The 17,698-nt window shown below is 45.5% G+C and overlaps 1 protein-coding gene across 4 annotated transcripts in view; it reads right to left on the bottom strand.

The window, feature by feature from the left end:
* Window positions 1–3,806: 3,806 nt before the first annotated feature.
* Window positions 3,807–17,698, bottom strand: part of LOC144499841 (CRACD-like protein) — a 200,891-nt gene continuing 186,999 nt past the window's right edge. For all 4 annotated transcript variants that reach the window (XM_078222377.1, XM_078222375.1, XM_078222376.1 and 1 more), the window contains 2 exons: window positions 12,832–12,976; window positions 3,807–9,311 (listed from right to left, as the gene is read on the bottom strand). In XM_078222377.1, coding sequence (XP_078078503.1) covers window positions 9,148–9,311; window positions 12,832–12,976 — 309 coding nt within the window. In that variant the 3' untranslated portion in view covers window positions 3,807–9,147. The remainder of the gene's footprint in view (window positions 9,312–12,831; window positions 12,977–17,698) is intronic.

Raw genomic sequence — 17,698 nt, 5'->3', positions numbered from 1 at the left:
CAAGGCAAACCTGACGTGAGCCAGCCTGAGGTTCAGAAGAGGCCCACAAGCAAATTGTGAAACACTGAAGTATTTTCTGTTGGTTTGCTCCGGGAAGGAGAAGGTGCTCCTCCGGGTGAGGGTATCTTGGGCCTCCCCTTCTCCCCAATGATCTGACTGCTTTGGGGCCTTCCGCCAGAGCCCTGGCAACGGCCTACTGCAGCCTCGCTTTTCACTTCTGCCCAGCAGCCAGCCAGTGATTTCAGGAGGGAGTAAGGTTCTGCCTCTGGAGATATGGCCTGGAATTAAAATTTCCCTGGGCTTTATAATGTGCCTTTCTTGCAAATCTAGGCCGCTTGCAAGCAACACTTCCACCCTGTGATAAAAGATCCCGGTTAAAGTCCAACAGGTTTATTTGGTAGCTACCAAATAAACCTGTTGGATTTTAACCTGGTGTTGTGAGACTTCTTACTGCGCTTACCCCAGTCCAACGCCGGCATCTCCACATCATAAAAGATCCAGGCAAGGAGAGTGGGTGGCCAGAGTCAAAATGGGGAGGGAGCCTGAAGAGGGTCAAACTCTAGCGAGGCCCTTCAATGAGTTCCTGGGGACCCACTGGATTGAACAATCCCTTCCCTGCCTCCAATCCAGATATGAATGACTTCTATTTGCAGTGCAGGTGCCATGTGGGCATGTGAGATGTTACTTCACCTCAGCACTATCCTTCAAAGAGCATGGCGATGGGCAACCGTCCTTTTGGTGGGATTGGTTGAGACAGATAGCCGGGGTTCTCCGACCTCACCCGCGGCTTGGATTTTCCAGACCCGCTGCCGTGAATGGAGTTTTGGCTGAGCGCCAAATTCTCTGTCCTTGCTGGCAGCGGTGGTGGGGCGAACGAGGTCAGGGAATCCCGGCCATAATGTCTGGGAGACTTCCCCGATTTTCCTTTAGCCGAGGGATCTATAACATTCCGACAAGCAGTGAGCCAGGATCTTGGTTTGACGTAGGAAGAGAAAATACTGGAAATGCTCGGTGCCCATGGAGAGAGAAAAATGAGTAAACGTTTCAGATCTTTGACCTTTCATCAGAACTTGGTGTGACAGGCAACCTGAGGGGCCTCACCTCTGATGATGCACTACACCAGAGTATCAGCCTGTTCTCAAAAATCCAGGGGTAGGGACCTCAACCCATAAAACCCTCACTCAGAGGATTGCCAAATGAAACAAGCGGACAATATTAAACAACAGCTCGGTCCTGGCGACAACTCAAACTCACCCACCAGGCTGGGTCCAGTGCCACTCGTCTGAGCCTCCAACTGGTCAGAAGCTCCCCGAGGTGGGAACTTCCTGTTTCTGAGGGGTCTAAGTTCTGCCTCAACTCAATTGACGGCCAGTCAGCCATTTAATGATTGTGGGGCAGCTGCTTGGAGGGTGACATTGTAACCGGGGTGGCAGGGGGCTACAGTGCCCCATTAAATGCAGCCCCATGAAGCGCTTTTGAGTGTTTTGAATGAAGTGCTGTATGAATGTGAATTGCCTTTGATCTCCTCATGAGATATTTCAATTCATTATCTGACAGAGTGAGAGTGAGAAACTTGGATCAGAAGCAAATGTGCTGCACTTAAATCAGGGTAATTATAAAGGAAAGGGGGCAGAGTTGGCTGAAGTGGACTGGGAAAGGAGTTTAGTGGGAAAGACGGTTGGTCGCAATGGCAAATGTTTTTGAAAATTGTTCACGGCTCACAACAAAGATATCATAGAATCCCTACAGTGCAGAAGGAGGCCATTCGGCCCATCGAGCCTGTAACGACCACAATCCCACCCAGGTCCTATCCCCGTAACCCCACAAATTTACCCTGCTAATCCACCAGACATTAGGGTCAATTTAGCATGGCCAATCAACCTAACCTGCACGTCTTTGGAGTGTGGGAGGAAACCGGAGCACCTGGAGGAAACCCACGCAGACATGGGGAGAACGTGCAAACTTCACCCCGAGGCCGGATTTGAACCCGGGGCCCTGTGAGGCAGCAGTGCTAACCACTATGCCACCGTACTGCCCATTTCAGTGACGAAGAAGGATTCTCGGAAGCGGATAAATCAAGCATGGTTAACCAAGAAAGTTAAGGATAGCCTTAAATTGAAAGAAAAAACAATGTGGTAAAGATTAGTGGTTAGTCAGATGATTGGGAACATTTTAAAAACAACAAAAGATGACCAAAAAAAAGAAGCTACATTATGAGGATAAACTCGCAAGTAATATAAAGATGGTCAGCAAGAACCTCTAAGTGTACGAAAAGTAAGAGAGAGGCCAAACTGAACTTGGACCCTTAGAGAATGAGACTGGGGAAATACTAGGAAAAACTGGGCAGGTGAAACTAGAGCTAGGGGGCGTGGCCTCAAAATGAGGGGGAACAGATTTAGGCCTGTGTTGAGGAGGAACTTCTTCACACAAAGGGTTGTGAATCTGTGGAATTCCCTGCCCAGTGAAGCAGTTGAGGCTACCTCATTGAATGTTTTTAAGACAAGGATAGATATATTTTTGAACAGTAAAGGAATTAAGGGTTATGGTGAGCGGGTGGGTAAGTGGAGTTGAGTCCACAAAAAGATCTGCCATGATCTTATTGAATGGTGGAGCAGGCTCCAGGGGCCAGATGGCCTACTCCTGCTCCTAGTTCTTATGTTCCTATAATAATGGGGAACCAGGAAATGGCAGAGGAGTTAAACAAATACTTTGCCTCAATCTTCATGGTGGAAGACACTGATAACATTCCAAAAAGACAAAATAATCAACCTCCAACCCCAGTCTTCACTGAAATATTTATTAATGACTGTAATAATTTATTCACTGTAATATTTATTAATGATCTGGATGAGGGTATAGTTGGGTGGATTAGCAAATTTGCTGATGACACCAAAGTCGGTGGTGTGGTAGACAGTGAGGAAGGGTGTCGTAGTTTGCAGGAAGACTTAGACAGGTTGCAAAGTTGGGCCGAGAGGTGGCGGATGGAGTTTAATGCGGAGAAGTGTGAGGTAATTCACTTTGGTAGGAATAACAGATGTGTTGAGTATAGGGCTAACGGGAGGACTTTGAATAGTGTGGAGGAGCAGAGGGATCTAGGTGTATGTGTGCATAGATCCCTGAAAGTTGGGAATCAAGTAGATAAGGTTGTTAAGAAGGCATATGGTGTCTTGGCGTTTATTGGTAGGGGGATTGAATTTAGGAGTCGTAGCGTTATGTTGCAACTGTACACAACTCTGGTGCGGCCGCACTTGGAGTACTGTGTGCAGTTCTGGTCCCCACATTACAGGAAGGATGTGGAGGCTTTGGAGAGGGTGCAGAGGAGGTTTACCAGGATGTTGCCTGGTATGGAGGGGAGATCCTATGAGGAGAGGCTGAGGGATTTGGGATTGTTTTCGCTGGAAAGGCGGCGGCTAAGAGGGGATCTTATTGAAACATATAAGATGATTAGAGGTTTAGATAGGGTGAATAGTGATAGCCTTTTTCCTCTGATGGAGAAATCCAGCACGAGGGGGCATGGCTTTAAATTGAGGGGGGGTAGTTATAGAACCGATGTCAGGGGTAGGTTCTTTACCCAGAGGGTGGTGAGGGATTGGAATGCCCTGCCAGCATCAGTAGTAAATGCGCCTAGTTTGGGGGCGTTTAAGAGATCCGTAGATAGGTTCATGGACGAAAAGAAATTGGTTTAGGTTGGAGGGTCACAGTTTTTTTTTTTAACTGGTCGGTGCAACATCGTGGGCCGAAGGGCCTGTTCTGCGCTGTAATGTTCTATGTTCTATGTTCTATGAAATCTGATACCTAAACCCAGTTACAAGAAAGTGCAGATGGTCACCGTTAGATTTAAGGAGACCCAATGACAACCCTGAATTTTAGCATTACCATCCCACACAAACACACTTAAGCTTGTGTTTGCAAAATGGGTTGTGTGTAAATCATTGCATTCAGTACAAAAAGAGTGCCATCTTTAGATTAGTAAAAAATAATCCTTTAATTTCCATCATGAATTAACAAGTAGGAAGTTCTAACAATATAAAAGTAGGGAGAGGTAGTATAAATGTAGCAACATAAAGGTAAGGCTGTTTAACAGTCTGGTGCATCGCACAGTAGTATTAGGCTCAGGCTTGACAGATTGGAGACCATTAAGCAGTACCAGCTTTGCTGACATCTAATTGGAAGAGTTTTGAGTGCAGGTAAAAACACCAAATATGCAAATCAGGCACCCCTTGCAGGTCACCTATTCACAAATCCCACGGCATCTAACAGATTGGTCATTCCAGGATTTCCAAACCAGTGCTATGGGATGCCACTGAATGAACCAGAATTCCTGAATGGATTTACTATCCCTTATCGAATGCACAATAAAATTCAGTGCATAAATAGTACCTTCATGCAGGCATTTATAAACTAAGGGTGCAATCTATGTGGACCAGCGCGAATTCAGAGTTACATTCGCAGGTGTGGGGGCTTAATAGACTTGGAAACCGCTCTTTGCAATATTAGTGCTCAGATCCTTCATACATTCATACAATATTTCCCCATCTGTTGTTGTAACTGAGGTGGCAACCTGCTTGTATTAACCAGGATGAGGTGTCCATTCAATGAGCAGCAGAGAAACATCATATGGAGTTATTAAAGATGAAAATGTCTGGGATGACTGGAAGGGCTTCAGTTGATTCAAAAATCATCAGCTCACCACACACAATATTCCACTAAACCATTCACCATGTGTTTGTGCTCCAATATTGCATACACTTATTTTGAAGCTATATAGTTTTTTTAAAAATGGGAAATCTCTCCCGATTATTCTCCCAGTTTATCTTCGCTGGCCTCTCTGGATCCTGCACCAAACGCAGCCTGGCTTTAACTGGACGGCTCACTACTGGGGCCTCTTTGTCAATGTGACTCTGTAAGAAGTCCCACAACACCAGGTTAAAGTCCAACAGGTTTATTTGGAATCATGAGCTTTCGGAGCGCTGCTCCTTCATCAGGTGAGATAGATTTCACAAACACGGCATATATAGACAAAGAGACAATTGCAAGATAATGGTTGGAATGTGAGTCTTTTCAGGTAATCAAGTCTTTACAGGTACAGACTTGTAACGGAGTCATGTAAAGACTTGATTACCTGAAAAGACTCACATTCCAACCATTATCTTGCAATCGTATCTTTGTCTATATATGACCTGTTTGTGAAACCTACCTCTCCACTCACCCGATGAAGGCACAGCGCTCCGAAAGCTCGTGATTCCAAATAAACCTGTTGGACTTTAACCTGGTGTTGTGAGACTTCTTACCGTGCCCACCCCAGTCCAACGCCGGCATCTCCACATCGATGTGACTCAGAACCAGTCGCTATGAGGTGTGGGAGACTAGCTTGTGAATAAATCCACTATTGATTATTTTTGTTTACCTGCCCAGGGAGATGCACCTGGCTTCAGCTTGGCACCGCCCTGTGGCATTGCCGGTGACACTACTGGGGAATGAAATCTTCCATCCCACCATCCCATGACAATCTGAACCCGATGCCATGACTTATTATGTGATTCCGCCACTGAGCCACCATTTGGTTGGCGGGTGAGCATCGGCAAAGAGAATGTATAGTACAGTTTGTTCAACAAGAGGCCTGATGCGGCCCTCAAAGCCCCTCTATGTGGCCCCCGGGGCCAGTTTTCAGAATGCCACTGTAACCTCGGTTATGACTTTGCCCGGAGCTGGTCCTCCAATCACAGGCTGGTCCTTTCCCATGTTTGCTGCTGATAGGCTCTCTAATCAGCCTATCAGCAGCAAATGTGGGAGAGAAGCAGTTCGTGATTGGTGGTGTGGCCAAAACCAGCGTGGTGAGTTCTGGGCCCGGAAGATCAGGCCTCAGGGAGCTGAGGTCTGGGAGCCAAGGAGCGGAGCTGCCGGTTGCGGGGGGCACAGGTGCTGGGCAGCGGGGGTGCCGGGGAGAGGGGGGCCACTGGCATCTGAGTGAGTGACTGGAGACTGTGTGAGAGAGAATGAGTGTGGGGGTTCAGGTGAGAGAATATGAGAGCAGAGAGAGTGTGTGATGGTAGTGAGGGAGTGTGAGGGGGATGAGAGTGAGAGAGGAGGGGAGAGGAGGAATGAGAGAGTGAGCAGGGAGGGGAGGAATGAGAGAGTGTGAGGAGGGATGGGAGAGTGTGAAGAGGGATGAGGGAGAGTGAGGAGGGAGAGGAGGGATGAGGGAGAGTGAGGAGGGGAGAAGAAGGATCTGGGAGAGTGAGGAGGGGAGAGGAGGGATGAGAGGTTGTGAGGGGGAGTGAGAGAGAGAGAGAGAGAGAGAGTGAGTGTAGGTGGATTGTGTGTGCAGGGTGTGTCCATCAGTCTGGCTCACTCCCAGCTCAGGGCTCTCATTCACCTTCACCCACACACACACACCATCACACACTCTCACCCACACTCACAGTGAGCACCCTGAGTGTGGGAGCGAGCTGGGAACGCACACTTTCACCCTATTACACTCTAAAACCCATCTTCTTGTTCTGTTACTCAGCAAGTTGTTCTTTTCATTCCTCAGTTTTATTTTTGAAATCCACATTTAATGCTGTGCCAAACTTTATCTTCCCAAAATTTGTTCATCAGCTCTTGAGTAAGAAAAATGGGAATGTGCCCCCCACGTGAAAACAGTGGACAGGCGTGGACCAGTAGGTTTTGGACTTTGGGATGAGTCAGAAAGACCATACCAGTCTTTACCAATTCCTATGTAATATAAAAATGCAATAGAAATTCCTAACATTGACTCCTCTCTCATATAAAGGGGGAAAAGAAAGCTTCTATTTTTCATACTGTGACCTCCTTACTAATATTCACTCTGGAAGATGCATACTTTTTTACTTCGGAGTGGAAAAACAGTAAAAGAAACATCGTCTCTGGAGTGCATTATGAGCATTCAGACTTCCTCGAAAGCAATTCACGCACACAAATAGCTGACTAAAGTAATTCGAACACTCATTCCGCATGAATATGCATTACGTGGCATGACAACAGAATTAGATACCGCGCACGATGCTGTACACAGTGCTCTAAATATATACACGGGTACACACATACATACATGTGTACCAACAGGCATAAATATAAATCCGTGGAAATGTTGAGTAAGGAAAGGAAACTGCTGAACCCATAATTTGTGATTGAAAAAACCAAGAACTTCCACTGCCTAATATCAAGTCAACTATTAAGAGTTGCATTTTTAGCAGTGGAGTATGTGGAGCGAAGTTACTAACAGATGATAATATGTCAGATCTGAATTTATTACCTAAAGATACGTAGCACTTTTTGAAAGTGTATGTTGTCTATGATTTGTTCCAAAACCATTTAACTCTTTGTACCAAACGTAACTGTATCACAGTGAGAGTTAACTTCTGGCAATTTAGGAAAATATTTTGGCAGGTACATATTTACACACTAGAGTTGTCACTACATATGAATATGATAAAGTCATTGAAGGTTAAAACATATAGTGCAATTTGCATTGTTACGAGTATTTAAATGCAGGCATGGACAATATAATTAGTTTACTATGATACAAGATTCTCGAAAAATATTTTACACCTTTTCCTGTGCAAATGACCACACTGCTCCTGTAGGTGTGTTCAGTTACAATTCCGTTATTAATATATCTGCACATATGTACAGCTAGGGAGTAACACTGTACCAGTTCAACTGTGGCCTTACAAAAGAGGATGCCAGGCATCTGCTAATAGTTAATAACGGTGCAAAGAATTTCATAGACAGCTAGCTGTCTGTACCCAGTTAGCTTCATTGAGTAGCTTCTCAAGGGCAATGTGGGATGGGCAATAAATGCTGGCCTTGCCAGCGACGCCCACATCCTTTTCAATGAATAAAATAACCACATGATACACGCTAAGTGTAACATACTTGGGAAGAACAGGTTTCTTTTGACTATGGCTCCCAAAGTTTCCCGCCACTGGAGGCTTCCCTCATTTTCATGTCTGGGTCCCTTGTGGTCGTTGATAATTCTGTTAACGTTGTATCGTGTGATTAGCAGGATGAGTCTTGTGTTTTTCTCGTCTCGCAACGTGCCCAGCCACTGAAAGTCCCACCAATCTGCACACCCGGAATATCCCGTTTCAGTCGGGACATCCTGATATTAAGGAACGCAGCTGGGAAGACCAGTAGCTGCAGCAAGACTCAAGAGATGATAAAGAGAATCAGCTCATTTGCGGATCTATTAAAGTGATTCTTCCACCCCAATGCAGAACCCAGCCTTGCGAAACCCTGCAGGATGATATATATATAGGATATATATATAGGATATATATATGCACTGATTTGCTTGAAGCATAAACAATTACAACTAATGTTGACGTTAAACCCAAAACGTGAAGCAAACCCAAGCACAAGTTCCATCCATCACTAGACACCTCTGACAAAATATTAACTAACGTGTGTGTGTACATCCCACAATTTTAGTGTGTCGTTGTACAGTTTTGTTTTAAGGAGAGTGGAACTATATAATGCAGAATGGCAAATCGTTACAAAGATTTACCAATACTTAAGAAGCATACAGACAGAACTTTTTACACCCCATCCAAAACATGCTTCTTCCTCAATGCTGCAAAACACTCTCAGCAAAAACACTTGCGGATCGTTTGAATGTAAATGTACGTGGACAGTGTTTATGACAGAATGAGCCAACATTCTCTCTCTCTCCCCTCTCACACGCACTGCCGTACAGCACCCTCTGTATCCTAAACAAATGGAGCAAGTTAGTAACAAGAACAACACTTTAACTGTGGTCACCTACTAGAAGACATAAGAAAATTGACACTTGAGTTTCTACATTGTCCCAACCAAGTAGACCTGGGACATGACAAGAAGCCATTACATGCAGTCTGGAATCTGTATTGCACTTATTTGTCTGATCACAACCCCCTGCTCACCCCCTCATCAGAATCCGGTGCTGATACACGAGGTGTAGCAGTCTGAGGAAAGTTCTATTTCTTGTTTTCCAAACAAAAACAACAGAACATTAAGGTGACCTACATTTCGACACAGGATCCTAACTCATTGTCAATCAACATTATGGACAATCTAATGCATGCCCCAAAAACTAGCAGCTATGAGGGTTCCAGGTATCACTTAGAGAAGTTCCGTGCGGGGAGTTTATTTGATTATCTGTGGCATGTCGCTCCAAGCTTTTGCCTTTTTCTTGGCAAGTTCCATCCACGATGGCTGACTGGCTGAAGGAGAAGTTTTCTCTTTGCTGTGTTGGTCTCTGCCGTCTTTGTCACTCGCATTTTGTGGTGTTGCCGATGAGTGCCGATTTACTGCAAGTAGAATAATATTTCTTTAAAAGACTTACATGCCTATCAGAGGAAATAGCATTCAGTTATTTACACAGGCTTACAAGTTCAGAGAGCCCTTCCTTAGTAACATTACGAAACATCTCATGTACACGATGACGTACAAGGACGTAGGGTCTCGTAAAGACAGAATATAATGTAAATAATGTGATTTAAAATGTTGCTCAAAATTGATCAACAGTAAAAAAAGATTCTCCTACTGTGACTGTAAAGTAGGTCACAATATAACAGTTTATGAAATCCTCCTTTAATTAGAATCATAGTGTCCCTACAGTCCCTACAGAAGGAGGCCATATGGCTCATTGAGCATGCCCCGACAACAATCTCATCCAACCCTCACAATCCCACACATTTACCCTGCCGATCCCCCTGAGACTAAGAGGCAATTTATCATGGCCCATCCACCTAACCCGCACATCTTTGGACTGTGGGAGGAACCGGAGCACCCGGAAGAAACCCACGCAGACACAGGGGAAAGCATGCAGACTCCACACAGACAGTGACCCAAGCCGGGAATCGAACCCAGATCCCTGGTGCTGTGAGGCAGCAGCGCTAACCACCGTGCCACCCTAGTTAGTAAATTAGTCCTAATTAATAAAGAGATTAATGGTAAAGTATAAAATACCAAGCAAAATTGTGGTTTGCAATATGAAAACACTGTTAAGTATAGTCTGCTTACTTTCCCATCTCTAATGTTACATTCCTTTAATTGTCACTTATAGTCCCTCTTAATTAATGCTACGTTTACATTGCAGTTCCTCTTACCACGGGCTTTTCAACAGGAATGTTTTTATTTGTGTCATTATTTTGGATGCACTTGGTGGTGGGAGAATTTGATTTCTGTCCAAAACTGGCCCAAATAATTTTTTGGGTTCGTTTTTTTGGCCGATGTGAATAAACACAGCTGCACGTTGGCTGGACTGTTGCAAGGAGGGGGGATTGGTTGGTTCCCAGACTGAGCCAGTCCGGGTCTTGGGTCTGAGATTGGAGAAGGGGGTCAAGCATTCTTGGGAGCCAATGAGTTACAAGTTTCTCCTGTTCATAATCTTGAGGGCATGGGGGGGGGTTTCTGTCCCTGTTTTTAGTGGACAGGAATGGTAGGGGGACAATGGAGAATCTAGGAGGAATCCCAAAATGGAGCAGGATTTCCCTCTCCTTTGTCCCTGTCCCCCCCCCCCCCCCCCCCCCCCCCCCCCACCAGTGATGAAATGGGGTTCCTGTTATGCAATGATGACCACGCTATTTGAATACATTTTAATATAATTAGCGGGCCTCCCCAATGTAACAACCCCCCCACATAGAAAAGTACACCTCCCATCCAACAGCATGACGTCAGGTCACTGCAGTTTGCAACAGAAGTTTACAACAGGGAACTGCGAATGCCTGCCGAGAGTGCACAGTTCAGTACAGCGCCCATGGAGAAGAGGGGCATGCCTGGGCAGTACCCTGACACCTTATTCAGTGCTTTCTATGGCTTGTTTAAAATTTATGTCGACCTCTGCAAGCAATCAGCATTGAATAGCATTGTTGCTCACCCCACAAATTAATCTTTCCCCTAACATGTTGGCACGGTGGTACAGTGGTTAGCACTGCTGCCTCAGCGCCAGGGATTCGGGTGACTGCCTGCGCGGAGCTTTCACATTCTCTCTGTGTCTGCGTGGGTTTCCTCCGGGTGCTCCGGTTTCCTCCCACAGTCCAAAGATGTGCTGCTTAGGTGGATTGCCCATAGCAAAACAAATTGCCCCTTAGTGTCCCAAGATGTGTAGGTTAGGGGGATTAGCCGTGGTAAATTTGTGGGGTTACAGGAATAGGATGGGGGAGAGGGCCTGGGTAAGTTCCTCTGTCAGAGAGTCAGTGCAGACTGGATGGGTCAAATGGCCTCCTTCTGCACTGTAGGGATTCCATAATTCTATGTCATTTAGGGTGACTCCAAAATCACAATACTTGGATAATTGGTTCAGTTTAGCAATGTAAGTAAAGATCGATTCGCCTAAGACTCTCACTCTCAGATTAAATCTGAATCTCTGGAGCATGACTGATGGTTCAAGTCGCAATTGAACCTTCACTAAATCCATGAGTTCACTAAATGATTTGAAATCAGCATACTTGGGGGTGTAAGACTGTGAATAAAGCCATTGGTCTGAGTTCCACAAACACTCGCTCCTCTTCCACAAGCACAGAACTCCTGCTCTGCCCAAGACCGCAAGGAACTACAAGAGGTTGTGAGTGTAGCCCAGTCCATCACGCAAACCAGCCTCCCATCCATTGACTCTGTCTACACTTCCCGCTGCCTCAGTAAAGCAGCCAGCATAATTAAGGACCCCACGCAACCCAGACATTCTCTCTTCCACCTTCTTCCGTAGGAAAAGATACAAAAGTCTGAGGTCACGTACCAACCGACTCAAGAATGGCTTCTTCCCTGCTGCTATTAGACTTTTGAATGGACCTACCTCACATTAAGTTGATCTTTCTCTACACCCTAACTATGACTGTAACACTACATTCTGCACTCTCTCCTTTCCTTCTCTATGAATGGTGTGTATAGCGCACAAGAAACAATACTTTTCATTGTGTACTAATTCATGTGACAATAATAAATCAAATAAAAAAACGTAGGAGCATTGCTTTGTATTTTGCTTCCTGCCCTATATCATTTGCTTGGAAATAATTCCCAAGGTGCTCAACATATTTTTGGAATTTTACCGCCTCGCCCGCCCAAGGCTTGTAAGATCCCAGAAAATGCGGTTCTGCGAGCCTCGCCTGCTCCGATTCTGGGGCGGGCGAGGCGGTATAATTCCAATCACTGTGTGCAGTCCTCCGTAAGGAAGTCAAATGGGTCTATTCGCCCAAAGGGAGACATCTGGTGAGTACTATATTTTTAGACTTAGATTAAAACAGGATATTCACAAGTGGCGGGCCAGAGGCAGTGTCAATATAATTTATCCTTGTCACCAGATGTAAAGTGGCACTTACATTCACTCCATTAGTGAATACAAAAAGGACTTATTAACAAGAAATGCACAGTAGCCACATGGCTGTAGCTAGCTCCCAAAATGTCTCTGCCTTGGAGCCTCTCTTACCTTGGGGTGATTCCAGAGTCTGAGTCCCGATTGGTCACCCAGGCCATGTGACCCTTAATCTGCTGTGTTGCCCTTAAAGGGACAATCACCACAGTCCCTTATCCTGAAATTGTACCTCCTTGTTTTAGATTCCACAACCGGGGGTGGTGGGGGGTGGGGGTGGGGGTTGGGGGAGGGGGAATAACCTTTCAGTGTCTATCCTGTCAAGCCTCTTCACAATCTTGTGAGTTTCCATGAGATCACCTCCCGTTCATCTGAGGAGATAGGCCCAGTTTACTCGGTCCCTTGGCATCGGACAACCATCCCATCCCAGAGGCCAATCTATTGAGCTTTGGGCTTATGAGCAATCCTTGCCAACAGTGACATTTACGTTAAATGTTCTGTGTACATGTCTACACTTTTACCTGTCACAGGACTGGGAATGGGAGAAACTTTCTGCTGAGACTCTGCCGCACTTGACTTTAGTTCCAGTTTGCAGTCTTGGGTTTGGCAAGGAGACAACGACTTGTGGTGACTGTTTTTGAGTTCAGTTGGTGACTTTAAGGTCTCCTGATAAGAAAAAGGAACACATTTAAATTTTAAATGGAGTTTGCAATTTTGAAACTCATATACTTTGGGCGGGATTCTCCGGCTGCGGTCGTCCCAAAATCCCACCCAAAGTCAATGGACCTTTGCGTGGCCCCCTCCCGCCTGCTACGATTCCCGATGACAAAAATCTCCCCATTGTCTGCAAAATGTAAAGCAGAAATGTATTGCGGTGTAACGCTAAATAGAACTGTATTAAAGGTCATCTCGATCTGCAATATCAGGTGGAATTGTCTGTTTTCGAAAGGTGACTTGCACGCTGCCTGAAAAAGTGGTGAGACACCCATGCTGACTGTGAGGAGGAAGGCCCACCATATCCTCTGCTCATCAGGCAGCTAGGTGGACAACAGTGGGCCTTTCTCCAGACTGAGGACCCCAGAAGTTGACCCCCTGCCCTCCAAGAGCTGCCCACCAATCAGTTGACTTTTGGCTGCTCTCCAAGCTTTCTTGTCCCACCCGCAATGATGCCCACTGCTGGCGGGATTAACTGGCCAACAGGTTTTGCTTGCAAGCAAGCTGTGAAGAACCAGATAAGAGGACAATAACAAGGCTGAGATGGAAATCGAGAAGATTAGGATGCTTTATGGGGAGCTCATCATGAGCTAGTAAGATGGCCTCCATTTAGAATCATAGAATCATTGAATCCATACAGTGCAGCAGGAGGCCATTCGGCCCATTGAGTCTGCACTGACCACAATCCCACCCAGACCCTATCCCACACATTTATCCCTGACACTAATGGACAATTTACTACGGCCAATCCACCTAACCCGCACATCTTTGGACTGTGGGAGGAAACCGGAGCACCCGGAGGAAACCCACGCAGACACGGGGAGGACATGCAAACTCCACACAGACAGTGACCCAAGCCGGGAATTGAACCTGGGTCTCTGGCGCTGTGAGGCAGCAGTGCTAACCACAGTGCTGACCACAGTGCCACCATGCCGCCCTTTTGGTGGGGATAGTTAATTACTAGGAGATATGCACAGAAACGTGTGTGACCCAAGGCAGCTCAGCAACATAAAGATTGTAGGGTTAAAAATGGCATGATAAGACGTTCATAGCCTAGTAACAACGGCTAAGCTTAACTACCTTGCGATAACCAGGTTTGTATTAGGAACATAGGAACAGGAGTATGTCATTCAGCCCATCAAGCCTGCTCCGCCAATCAACTAGATCATGGCCAATTATTCACCTCAAAGCTGTTTTCCTGCACTATCCCCATATTCCTTGATGTTGCGAAGTTGAGTCTGTGAAGTTGGAATTTGATGTTGATAAAGATGTAAAATATTGCAAAATTACTCGAGGGAAAAACATTGCGTGGTCCATTTAAAAGCTGGTGTTTTGTTTCAGTGATTGGAAGTTTAAAATACAAAGTACATCCAGAATCCAAGCTGAAACATTTGTATCAAAATGTCAAGCAGCAGTCTTGACAAGACAACTTGTTTTTTTTAAATTTAGCCCAATCAATTTAAAGCAAGCACTCAGCTACCAGGAACCTATAACATTTCAATTTGATAGTGTTGACAAAATCAGACCAATCCCATGGTCGGAAAATTGATAGGTCACCATAGGTATAAAAGAGATTGCAGGGGGGGTAAACAGGAGAGCTACAGAAGAACTGCCACCTCTCAAGCCTCGAGGGGGACAGAGCAGCTCTCAACTCTGCCAGCTTCAGATATATGGGCGGCACGGTAGCACAGTGGTTAGCACTGCTGCTTCACAGCTCCAGGGACCTGGGTTCGATTCCCGGCTTGGGTCACTGTCCGTGTGGAGTTTGCACATTCTCCTCGTGTCTGCGTGGGTTTCCTCCGGGTGCTCCGGTTTCCTCCCACAGTCCAAAGATGTGCGGGTTAGGTTGATTGGCCAAGCTAAAATTGCCCCTTAGTGTCCTGAGATGTGTAGGTTAGAGGGATTAGCGGGTGAATATGTAGGGATATGGGGGTAGAGCCTGGGTGGGATTGTGATCGGTGCAGACTCGATGGGCCAAATGGCCTCTTTCTGCACTGTAGGGTTTCTGTGATTCTGTGATCTCTTCAGAGAATGCACCATCTAACTAGTGAAAGGTACTAAATCAGAAAGAGCTCACAGGCAGAGTGTTCATTTTAAAGTGAGTTTCAGGTATTTCTGTTGGTTAGCCACTAAATATTACTGAAGAACAGTTCACACACCTTCCCACACACTTTAAACAGATTACGAGATGAAATATTTCTCTTTGGGGGATTCAGCGTTACTTCTGAAAAGGGGGTCAACCTCCGCGTCGTAACAGTATCCAGAAATCTTTTGAATTCTGTCTTGAGCCTGCTCAATGATTAAGCTTCCACAGCTCTCTGGGGTGGAGAATTCCAAAGGTTAACCACCCTCTGAATGAAGAAATTCCTCCCCACCTCAATCATAAATGGCCTACCCCTTATCCTGAGATGATATCCTTTGGTTTTAGATTCACCAGATAGGGGAACCATCTCATCTACATACACCTTGTCACACCATGTAAGAACTTTGTAAGTAATACCATTTGCCTTCCTAATTGCCTTGTTGTACCTGCATGCTAACCTTTAGTGACTCATGAACAAGGATACCCTTTGGACACCTGCATTTCCCAACATCTCACTATGTAAGAAATATTTTGCCTTTCTATTTTTTCTACCAAAGTGAATAGCTTCACAATTATTTACATTATATTCCACCTCCCATGTTCTTGCTTGTCCATTTAGCCTGTCGAAATTCCTTTGAAATTTCCTTCTCAAAATTTACATTCCTCCCCCGTTTTGTGTCATCAGCAAGTTTGGAAATATTACAATTGGTCCTCACATCCAAATAATTTATGTAAATTGTGAACAGCTGGGACCCTAGCACTGATCCTTGCGATATCTCACTAGTAACAGCCTGCCACCCTGAAAAGGATCAGTTTATTCCTACCCTCTGCTTTCTATCTGCTATCTGCTAATGAATTCTCAATCCATACTGTGTATTACCCCCAATCTCACAAGCTCTAATTGTATTTACTGACCTCCTGTGTGGGACCATGTGGAATGTAAGAAACTTAAAGGATCGTGAATGAAGCCCAGTCCATCACGCAAACCAGCCTCCCATCCATTGACTCTGTCTACACTTCCCGCTGCCTCAGCAAAGCAGCCGGCATAATTAAGGACTCCAGGCAACCCGGACATTCTCTCTTCCACCTTCTTCGGTCGGGAAAAAGATACAAAAGTCTGAGGTCACGTACCAACCGACCCAAGAACAGCTCCTTCCTTGCTGCCGTCAAACTTTTGAGCGGGCTTACCTTGCATTAAGTTGATCTTTCTCTACACCCTAGCTATGACTGTAACACTACATTCTGCGTCCTCTCCTTTCCTTCTCTATGTACGGTATGCTTTGTTTGTATAACATTGAATGTATTCAAGAGGCGGCTGAATATAGCACTTGCGGCGAATGGGATCAAAGGTTATGGGGAAAAGCAGGATTAGGCTATTGAGTTGGATGATCAGCCATAGAATCATAGAATCATAGAAACCCTACAGTGCAGAAGGAGGCCATTCGGCCCATCGAGTCTGCACCGACCACAATCCCACCCAGGCCCTACCCCCACATATTTACCCGCTAACCCCTCTAACCTACGCATCTTAGGATTCGATGGGGCAATTTTTAACCTGGCCAATCAACCTAACCCGCACATCTTTGGACATGCCATGATCGTAATGAATGGCGGAGCAGGCTCGAAGGGCCGAATGGCCTCCTTCTGCTCCTATCTTCTATGTTTCAACGTTCCTATAACATGCAAGAAACAATACTTTTCACTGCGTACTAATATATGTGACAATAATAAATCAAATCAAATCAAAAATGTAGATCTGTGTGGACCATGTAGAATGTAAAACTGCTGTAGATTGTTTTAATTGATTGACATTTATTGTTATACTGTACAGCAATTGTATAAGAACAAGTTATTAAAACTTCCTGTTTAAAAGCACTTGGGCCACAATCACACTGAAGTTATTGAAAGACTAATAACCAGACATTGCAATTGTAACTACAGAAAGAAACACACTACCGTCTCTTATCATCATCATGGGAAGTAGTGCCTCCTTTACAAGTTGCTTGGCAAGAGTTGACTTCCCACCAAATTCCCCTGTGCCCTGTTCCACATTTTATTCATTCGTGGAACATGGGCGTCACTGGTTGGCCAGCATTTATTGTCCATCCCCAGTTGCCCTTGAAGGACAGCTGAGAGTCAACCACATTGCTGTCGCTCTGGTGTCACATGTAGGCCAGACCGGGCAGATTTCCTTCCCTAAAGTTTAAGTTTATTTATTGGTGTCACAAGTAGGCTTACATTAACACTGCAAAAAATCCCCTAGTCACCACACTCTGGTGCCTGCCCGAGGGAGAATTTAGCATGGTCACTGCACCTAACCAGCACGTCTTTCGGACTGTGGGAGGAAACCGGAGCACCCAGAGGAAACCCACACGGACGCGGGGAGAACGTGCAAACTCCACACAGACAGCGACCCAGGGCTGGAATTGAACCTGAGTCCCTGGCGCTGTGAGGCAGCAGTGCTAACCATTGTGCCACCGTGTTGCCCTGAGGGCATTAGTGAACCAGGCGGGTTTTTTTGACAATCGTTTCGTGGTCATCGGTAGATTCTTAATTCCAGATTTCTTTTTAAATTGAATTCAAATTCTGTC

Source organism: Mustelus asterias, chromosome 10 (assembly GCF_964213995.1).
Source record: "Mustelus asterias chromosome 10, sMusAst1.hap1.1, whole genome shotgun sequence".
NCBI classification, from domain to species: domain Eukaryota; kingdom Metazoa; phylum Chordata; class Chondrichthyes; order Carcharhiniformes; family Triakidae; genus Mustelus; species Mustelus asterias.
Note: the sequence above shows the minus strand (reverse complement) of the source record. Positions and strands in the feature narration are given on the sequence as shown.